The sequence below is a fragment of the Suhomyces tanzawaensis genome (genome assembly GCF_001661415.1).
Source record: "Suhomyces tanzawaensis NRRL Y-17324 unplaced genomic scaffold CANTAscaffold_2, whole genome shotgun sequence".
In the NCBI taxonomy this organism is placed as follows: domain Eukaryota; kingdom Fungi; phylum Ascomycota; class Pichiomycetes; order Serinales; family Debaryomycetaceae; genus Suhomyces; species Suhomyces tanzawaensis.
In genome coordinates, this window is record NW_017963637.1 from 1353910 (window position 1) to 1364129 (window position 10220).

Sequence of the window (10220 nt, forward strand, 5' to 3'; positions counted from 1 at the left end):
CCCACTAAACGTGTGTCACCAAAGCCCCCAACGCCGCCTAGTCCCGCTTCAGGACCCTGCTGCCCCCACCTCTGCCCCTAGCTCCTTGTTTCGCAAATTGTCTCCGCCACCCCGTGCCCCAGCCTTGCCTCTCCGCCGTATCTCTGCGAATTCGGCAACTACGGATCCCCCCGTTGGGGCAAACCCGAACCGAACAATGCGAGTCACCAGGTTGGCTAGTGGATTTGCATACCAGTCCCGTCGCTGCCACTACACTGCCATCTCGACTCCTCACGAACTAGCCATCTCCTTCATCTCCCTCATCTGCTTCTCTTCCCTCTCTTCCTCTTCCTCTTCCACGACCTCCTCCTCCACCTCCCGTGCCACTCCATCGCAGCTTAGAAATCCCATTACAAACACTGCGAATCCATAACATCGCACAATCTTCCGCAAATACCCGCACTATTAATTCCTCACTGGCTATTCATCATAGAGACAGGACCTAGGACTGTCAAGGCCTCACGGTACCATCGCTACTCCCTATCGTGCTACCCTGCTCCAATACTACCCCCCCCTGCTTGCTGCATCTCCCTCCGTAGGTCACTCCACCACTGCTGCTCCCTAACCAGCCAATGTCCGAGCTACCTCCCTCGTCGTTGACGTCCAAAGACGACGGCCAGCTCGTGAAGGAACAGGAGTCTGCGTCCACCAATAACCACAACCACAAGGTGACGTCGTCTGGCTCGTCGGCTTCCGACGACACCAAGGCTTGCACGGTGCAAGACTTGGTGGCGGCTCCACCCCCAACATTCAAAGACAAGGTCAAGCGGTTCTTGTTCGACAAGGGCTTGGTCGACCGTCCCGACTACCTCCAGCAAATCTATGTTAAGGTGCCCAGATACATTTACGTCAACCAGCCCCTTCCTCCCCAGATGACAGTGGGAGGCGATGGGTCCAACCAACACCCGGTGTTGACCTATCCTAGAAACAAGATCAGAACCACCAAGTACACCCCGCTCTCATTTCTCCCCAAGAACATCTTGTTCCAGTTCCGAAACGTGGCCAACGTCTATTTCCTTGTGTTGGTCATCTTGGGGGCATTCCAGATCTTTGGTGTGGACTCTCCGGGGTTGGCCGCAGTTCCCTTGATTGTGATTGTGTGTATCACCGCTATAAAAGATGCGTTTGAGGACTATAGAAGAGCTATCAGTGACTCGCAATTGAACAACTCCCCCATCCACTTGCTCCAGGGCTTGGAGAATCCCAACGTCCTTGTCAACGAGGTCTCCTTGTGGAGAAGATTCAAAAAACGGTGTTCCAGAATCACTGGCAAAGTCACCCATGGAATTGCCAAGGGTTGTGTCATGGTTTTTGCAAGAAAGGAAAAGAGGGCCGAATTTATCAGACAAGAACATTACGATAATGAGAACGCACTTCGTAGAGTGAGTACTATCGTATCGGACTACTCCTACAACTCTGCCAATTTGCCCCAGGGTAGACCAAGTGTTTCCTCACCAAAGAAGTCCATGCAGTCCAGAAGGTCAAGACTCGGTCCTCCTCCCCCTCCAACCAAGCCTATTGCTAATACTCTACTCAATCCTAGCCTTCAAAAAGACAACCTCGCCCATGAAAATTTGAGAGCAGCATTCAAAAACAGACGTTGGAAGGACGTGGCCATGGGTGATATTATCAGAATCAGAGCAAACGAAGAAGTTCCAGCTGATATTATCGTTCTTTCTTCCTCCGATATCGAAGGAAACTGCTATATTGAAACCAAAAACTTGGATGGTGAAACCAACTTGAAGACTAAGAACTGTCTCCAAGCAGGAGGTGCCGACCATTTGAAACACTCCAATGATTTTTTGAGCACCAAATTTTGGGTTGAGTGCGATGCACCAAATCCAAATTTGTACTCCTTCAGAGGTACTATCCATTATGAGAACTTCGATCTGAATGGACAATTAGTTAACCCTGATGAGAAAGAAGCTGTGACTAATGATAATGTTCTTCTTAGAGGTTGTATGCTTAGAAATACAAAGTGGGTTATTGGTTTGGTGGTTTACACTGGTTCTGAAACCAAAATTATGTTGAATTCAGGTATCACTCCAACAAAGTCGTCCCTCATTTCTCGTGAATTAAACCTCTCGGTTATCATCAACTTTTTGCTTTTGTTTATCCTTTGTTTAATTTCTGGTGTCGTTAATGGAACTTTTTACAACAAAAAGGATGTTTCAAGATTATACTTTGATTTCGAACCATACTCTCCTACAGCTGCAGGAAATGGTGTTTTGGCTTTTTTTGTTGCTCTTATTATTTATCAATCCCTTGTTCCGATCTCGTTGTACATTTCTGTGGAAATCATCAAAACACTTCAAGCTTTCTTCATTTTCTCTGATATGAAAATGTACTATGAGAAATTGGACTTTCCATGTATCCCCAAAGCCTGGAATATCAGTGACGATCTTGGTCAGATTGAATACGTATTCAGTGACAAGACTGGTACGCTTACTCAGAACGTTATGGAATTCAAAAAGTGCACCATCAACGGTAAATCTTATGGTTTAGCCTATACAGAAGCAAAGCAAGGTTTGGATAAAAGAGACGGTTTGGACACGGTCGTCGAAGCTGAAAAATGGAAAAGACTAATCCAAAAAGATAAAGAAGGTATGTTGGAGATTCTCTTCAACAGGACCTCGAATGACCAATTGCGAGAGGATAATGTCACTTTTGTATCAGAAGCTTATGTCAAAGATACGATCTTGGGCGAGAATGGCTCCAAGCAAAAGGAAGCTAACATCACTTTCATGCAGGCCCTTGCTTTATGTCATACCGTTGTCACGGAACCCAATGAGTTGGATCCTGAATTAAGAGATTTCAAAGCTGAGTCTCCGGATGAAGCTGCATTGGTGGCTGTTGCGCGTGATGTCGGTATTGTCTTTAAGGATCGTGCTAGGAAATTAATTCATATCGCTCAATATGGACAAGATTCCGAATATGAACTCGTGGATATAATTGGGTTCACTTCTGCTAGAAAGAGAATGTCGTGTATTATCCGTACTCCTGAAAATAAGTACTTACTTATCACTAAGGGTGCTGATAACGTCATTTTTCAAAGATTAGATGGAAGTGCTAACTCCAATGAAGTTGTCCATAAGACTGCTTTACACCTTGAAGATTATGCTAAGGAAGGATTGAGAACTTTGTGTATTGCCCAACGTGAACTTGATCCAAAGGTTTATCACGACTGGTCCAGACGCTACAAGGATGCGCATGCTTCTATTGATGATTCTAGAGATGAAATTATTGAAAGGTTGGCTGAAGAAATCGAAACTGATTTAATTTTACTTGGAGGTACAGCCATCGAAGATAGGCTTCAAGCTGGTGTTCCTGATTCCATCGCAATTTTAGGTGAAGCGGGTATCAAATTGTGGGTTTTGACTGGTGACAGAATTGAAACCGCTATTAACATTGGTTTCTCTTGTAATTTATTGGAGAATAATATGAAATTGCTTGTTGTCAGACCAGAAGAAGGAGACCAAGAGAACATTGCATATATTGATGGATTGATTACTAAGTACTTGCAAGAAAATTTCGGTTATCTCCAAAACGATTCTGATGAAGAAGTTGATAGACTCATCAAAGAGGCTAGAAAAGATCATTCTGCTCCCTCTGCCAATCATGCTCTTGTTATTGATGGTGCTGCTTTGTCGTTGGTCTTCAGAAGTCTTGCTGTTGAAGAACCAAATGACCCTTCGATTATCAAACTACAGGAAAAATTCTTGTTACTTGGTAAGCAGTGTAAGTCGGTCATTTGTTGTCGTGTTTCACCTGCTCAAAAGGCACAAGTTGTCAAGATGGTAAAGAATAATCTTGGTGTTATGACTTTGGCAATCGGTGATGGTGCCAATGACGTTGCAATGATTCAAGCTGCCAATGTTGGAGTTGGAATTGCGGGCGAAGAAGGTAGACAAGCCGTTATGTCATCGGATTACGCAATTGGTCAATTCAGATTTTTAACTAGATTGCTCTTGGTTCACGGTAGATGGTCTTACAAGAGATTGGCCGAGATGGTACCATGTTTCTTTTATAAGAACGTTACCTTTACACTCACCTGTTTCTGGTTTGGTATCTACAACAACTTCGATGGATCATATCTTTTCGAATATACCTTTTTGATGTTCTTTAACTTGGCCTTCACTTCGTTGCCTGTTATTGTTTTGGCTGTTTTGGATCAAGATGTCTCTGATACTGTTTCCTTGTTGGTTCCTCAGCTTTATAGAAGTGGAATCCTCGGTGCGGAATGGTCTCAATTCAAGTTTTCTTGGTATATGTTTGATGGTTTATACCAATCTGTTATTGCATTTTTCTTCCCCTACTTGCTTTACTACAGAGCCTTCCAGAACCCTCAAGGATTGTCAGTTGATCATAGATTCTGGATTGGTATCACTGTCTGTATGGTAACTGTGACTGCTTGTGACATTTATGTTCTTCTCCGTCAATATAGGTGGGATTGGTTGACTTTACTTATTGATGCTATTTCCATTCTCCTTGTCTTCTTCTGGGCTGGTGCCTGGAGTGCTAGACAGCAAATGGCTCAAGAGTTCTACAAAGCCGGTGCTCAAACATTAGGAACCTTGTCAGTTTGGTGTGTTTTCTTCATCAGTGTGATTCTTTGTTTGTTACCAAGGTTCACATATGATTTCTTAAAATCTAACTTCAAGCCAAGAGACATTGATATTGTTAGGGAAATGGTCCGTAAGGGTCAGTTTGACGATTACCCTGCTGGATATGACCCCACCGACGCTGAAGATATTGAGAGACACAGAATTTTAAACCAGCTTATCGATACTGATCCTGAGACCTTGCAAAAGTTGGAGCGTGAACAATTCCCTGAATTCCACGAAGAAGACATCGGAGCCACGAGCCCTATCAAAAAGACATTCAAGTCCATAAAGAGAAAAGCTACCATAACTAGATCCAAGCTGAAATCCCAGAGTAGATCTAGACGAGATACTCTCAATGAGAACTTCAAGCACCCTATTGATATTACCGAGTTGAGAAGAAGAATGATTCAAGAAGGTGAATACAACACTGGGGCTAGAAATTCGTTGGAGAGAATCAACACTACCCATGAATTACCAGGATTAACTCAAGCTGAAACTTTAATCTCCTATCACACTAGAACCAGCATCAACCTTCGTTGATCTTTGCATTTATACTATGGACTCTTAATTTCTCTCGTTATATTTAATTCGCAAATAAATCTTTGTAAATCGCATGTAAGGCATTTTAACCCCAACCCAATCCCTGCGCTGTGGGCATCGCTGTCTCCTGCAGAAAATGGGCTTATCAATAGCTATACAGGTGAATCTTCATCTAGTTCTGAAACCCGTTATGACCCAGTTATCTGGCAAGTTCAAAAACTTTGCACGTGACCTTTGTATATCTTTCTTTTTCAACATACATCGCCATCTAACAACCGCCAATGTTCACCTTCACACTAATAAGCCCCAAGGAGAATGACCTCTCCTTCAAGGCTTCCTACATCACGTTCGATGGTGAGTTCAAAATATTGGCAGACCCTGTTTGGAATGGGAAAGACCCCGATTCGGTCTTGTTCATAGAGAAGTATCTTCGTGAGGTACAGGTCATTTTACTATCACACTCCACCCCAGAGTCCCTAAGTGGATACATTTTGTTATGTGTGAAGTTCCCTGTGCTTATGTCATCTATTTCAGTCTACTCTACGTTACCTGTCAACCAATTGGGAAGAATATCCACGGTGGAGTACTATAGAACCAACGGTGTCCTTGGACCATTAAGCTCATCCATATTAGAGTTAGATGATATCGATGAGTGGTTTGATAAAGTCAACATAGTCAAATACCTCCAAACGACCACTTTGCTGGAAAGCAAAGCCGTAATCACTCCATATAATTCTGGACACACCTTGGGAGGGACCTTCTGGTTGATAACAAAGAGACTAGACAAAGTCATTTACGCTCCAGCGTGGAACCATTCGAGAGATCTGTTTTTGAACAACGCAGACTTCTTGTCTGCCGCCACAGGTGCTCCTATTCCGTCCTTGTTGAGACCCACCGCCTTCATCACCAGTTCGGATGTTGGTTCTTCAATGCCACACAAAAGGAGAGTGGAAAAGTTCTTACAGCTTGTTGATGCAACTTTAGCAAATGGTGGTTCGGTACTTCTTCCAACAACCCTTTCGGGAAGATTCTTTGAATTATTCAGACTTGTTGATGAACATTTACAGGGAGCCCCTATTCCTATCTATTTCATATCATACTCTGGGACTAAGATTTTGAGTTATGCATCAAATCTTGTAGACTGGATGTCCTCCAGCTTGAGAGAGTGGAGTGGTGGAGGTGGTGATGAAACCAACTTGCCATTTGACCCGTCAAAGGTTGATTTGTTAGGAGACCCAAATGAATTAATCAAGTTATCTGGGCCAAAGATTATTTTCTGTTCAGGTAATGACTTGCGTAATGGAGAATTGTCCTCACAAGTATTTCAACATTTATGTCAAGACGAGAAAACCACCATTTTATTGACCGAACGGTCTCAATTCGGTGTTGATAATACTTTGAGTTCAATCTTGTACAAAGAATGGTATGACTTGACAAAGAAAAAGAATGGTGGAAAAGTTGAAGATGGTATAGCAGTACCATTAGAGAGAAAAGTCTCAATTAGTGACTGGACCAGAGAAGAACCAATTAACGGGGCTGAACTTCAAGCATACCAAAAACGTATCCATGCTGAAAGAAAAGAAAAACTTGCAGCTAAAGTGAGAGATCGTAAAAACCAAAACTTGTTGAATGCTGATGGTATCGATGATGATTCCAGTGATGACGGTATTTCAAGTGAAGAAGAGGAAGAAGAAGAAGTTCAAGTAGAACAAGGCACCACCGATGGTACTACTGAGAGTAAAGCATCAAGTACAAAGGTGACTAACTTACCAGCAAATCCAGTATTAGACGTGACCTCCCATGAAGCATTCTTGACCGATCACATTAAAAAATCTTTAGAGCAAAATAAACCTCTTGATATCAAAATTACTCACAAATTAAAGCCAAGACAAGCAATGTTTCCTTATTTTGTTACTTCACATAAACAAAAATTCGATGATTATGGTGAAGTTATTGACTTGAAAGATTTCGAGAAAACTGATGAAGTCTCGAACAGCAAGATTATCTTGGAAGGCAAAAAGAAGTTCGAGCAAAACGAAAAGAAAAAATGGGGTGATGACTATGATAAGAATGGTAGGGATAGAGGTAAAAGGGGCCAAGGTAAGAATCAAAACAAGTTGACTCCTCAAGAAATGTTGAACAATCAATTATTACAAAAGAACTTGGATACCTTGTTTAATCCTAAGAAGCGTATACCGCTTCAAGCTGGTTCTTCATACTCAAAGAGTTCTCAACTCAGCGTAAGATGTGGTCTCTCCTTCGTCGACTTGGCGGGTTTGGTGGATATGAGATCTTTGAGTATTATCGTGTCGTCATTAAAACCATACAATGTACTTTTATTGCCAGATTTCACAGTATATGATCAAGAAGACAAAGAATTGAACGGTCTTTTGAGTGTTCAATCTATGTTCAATCAGCAACAGGACGATCAGAAGAAAGACCAAACAAAGAAGGATCTCTTCACATCTTCGAGATATCTTTCTTTGACCAATATCCGTAGTGGGATTTCCGGTACTGGTGCTGGAGTATCCATTGGGCCAACAAAAATGAACATTGTTCCTGTTGCAAACAATCATGCAATCAAGATTGGTGGTGATGGAGGAGAAGAAGATGAGGAGGATAATGGTATCGGTTTAAGCAACTTCGAAGCTCAGCTTGATGAAGAGCTTGTTGAAGAACTCAACTGGCAGAATATCGATGGTAGCTATAGAGTGGTCCAGGTTTTCGGGGAATTAGAATTAAGAAACCAAAACTTGGAAAACAAGAAGAAAAGAGAACTCAGTGATTATTTGAGTTCGTCCACTCTTTTCACTCTTAAGAAAATCAAGAAAGCTGAATATCTACAAAAGGTTAGGGAGCAGACCTCGGATACTGCTGTGAGTGTCGCCCAAACCAAAACAGGGCCAAAACTTGCCATCGGTAATATCAGATTGCCAGAATTAAAGAAGAAACTTCTCAGTAGAAATTTGAATGCTGAGTTTAAAGGTGAAGGTACCTTGGTTGTGAATGATAAATTGATCATCAGAAAAGTGGCATATTCCTCAGCAGAAGGGGACGACACCGGTGACATTGTAATTGATGGCTCAATGGGTCCCCTTTACTACATCGTGAAGGACTGCATTAGAGAAATGCTTGCTTATGTATATTAGTGAATGAATAGAGGAACCGAACAATCCTATGAGGTACCTTGTAGATGTATGTATGAAATTTATTTAGGAACAATATTATCCTGAACAGATTATTTCAAATGTAGCGGAGACGGTAAAATACTATACCTGTCCGATTTGGCTCCCCCGACCTTAGAATTACTACTTTTGTTCACTATCTATAGGTATCACCTTTGAATATTTGTGCGTGCGCGCACCGCATTTCCGGCCAATCGTCGTTCTCAAAATGTGCTGACTGAAAAAGAACCCACCAACTCACCCTAAGAGACCAAAATGCAACCCTACTCAAGATCTGGAGGAACCAGAAAGTGTTTCTACGAGTTCCAAACTTTGGTCGCTTGTTTCACTTCCGCTGAAACTTCCACCAAGAAGGAATGTACTCCTTTGTTTGACGATTACAATGAATGCTTGCATGGCTACAAGGAAAGAGAGAGAACCAGACTCGTGTTACAACAGTTGAAGGACAACGAAAGAACTAAGGAAGGTGTCATTGCCGCAGACTTATACAAGGCTTCTGGATCTGTCTATGAAAACTTGGATTTAGTAAAGAAATAATCATCGTCATCTATGACTTTCCAATGCATTACATCCGCGATGGAGTCGACACTACTCCATGAGGTATGTTAGAATCACACATTACGACCGAGGCCCATCAAGAGTATACTTGTTCCTGTAAAATACATATTCAATATAATATATTGTCACCGTAATAAGTGTAGGACTCGTTTAGGCCAGTGAGCACGCTTATTTGAAGAAATCGAAAAGAGCACAAGAGGATTAACAATTTATGGAACTCGGGCCACTATTGGAGCCTGTAATTGTTTTTGACTCGCCAGGGAGAAGTTTCCTTCTAACTGCAAAATATGTATTATGTTCAAGTTTCGGGTTCTACTGCAACTCCTGGTTTATGTTACTAGTTTCGAGGATCCAATAGTTTTATGATTAGATTTCTATAACACACCCCGAGAAGCACATGTGCTTGTCTTGAACCAACCAATACCCTAAGAACTCCTAATTTGAATTCTCGGTTGTCTACCAAGACAGTTCATTAACGTTCAAAGCCAAGCTAATTGATTTTAAATGAAGATTCGCCACTACAATCGCTTTGAAGAAGGAAGATGGTCAGAGTCTGAAAGTATGTTTCATTAGACACCACGAAGGGATGATCATAGACTTGGAGAGGAAGGACCCTTCGATAAAAATATAGCTCAGATAAATCTTAGCAGAACCAATACAGAGCATTTGACAATGGAGCAATAATATAAAACAGAGGAAACGTCAAGTGGGTTCTGTTTCTGCATATTTAAAATTTTCCTCTTAGCTACTCATCTATCTGAACAATCTTTTTATCTGTCCAGAGCTGCTGAGGGTGCCAATAATTTTACTCGATAGAGTACGATAAGTTCTTCTACTGCCAACGTAAAAGGAGCAGTGGTAGGGAAATCGTTGTTTTTTGACCTAAGGACAACCTCCGGTTGCAAAAAAGTTTCGAATATCCCTGAATCCTAGTCACAGAGGATTAATAAAAAAGATATACCTTCAACGCAATCAATGATTTTTTTTATATACCCTGTTTACTGCTACTTCACCTACCGTTATACAAGACACTACTTATGCATCAGGTAAAAGAATATGCACTATTTTTTATGCATATGAATTTGTATTAGCAGTTACGCTACCAAGCAGAGATCTTTGCATGTTATGGAATCCTTTAATCTTCCTCGAACATGAAAGGTAAAACCTATCGGTTGCGAAAAAACGAGAATAATATTTGTATGTAATTTAGAAGGTTGAGCACCTTAACTAGAAAGGGCGTGCACAGTCCGATTTGGTATCTTTTCCGACATATTTACTTTCCTATGCATTTTTT

At 41.7% G+C, this 10220-nt stretch overlaps 3 protein-coding genes across 3 annotated transcripts; all 3 read left to right on the forward strand.

Annotated features, from left to right (window-relative positions):
• Positions 1 to 611: 611 nt before the first annotated feature.
• On the forward strand, positions 612 to 5183 carry CANTADRAFT_20602 (uncharacterized protein; the record flags this gene model as incomplete). The annotated part of the gene is made up of 1 exon (XM_020206593.1): positions 612 to 5183. The coding sequence occupies one exon, from the start codon at positions 612 to 614 to the stop codon at positions 5181 to 5183; it is 4572 nt and encodes a 1523-aa protein (XP_020066179.1).
• Positions 5184 to 5302: 119 nt separating this feature from the next.
• On the forward strand, positions 5303 to 8476 carry CANTADRAFT_25327 (cleavage polyadenylation factor subunit). Its single transcript, XM_020207385.1, has one exon. It carries the CDS (start codon positions 5465 to 5467, stop codon positions 8330 to 8332), a length of 2868 nt encoding a protein of 955 aa, XP_020066180.1. The 5' UTR covers positions 5303 to 5464; the 3' UTR covers positions 8333 to 8476.
• A 147-nt stretch (positions 8477 to 8623) lies between these two features.
• Positions 8624 to 8905, forward strand: CANTADRAFT_88959 (uncharacterized protein; the record flags this gene model as incomplete). The annotated part of the gene is made up of 1 exon (XM_020211517.1): positions 8624 to 8905. The coding sequence occupies one exon, from the start codon at positions 8624 to 8626 to the stop codon at positions 8903 to 8905; it is 282 nt and encodes a 93-aa protein (XP_020066181.1).
• Between the last annotated feature and the right edge of the window lie 1315 nt (positions 8906 to 10220).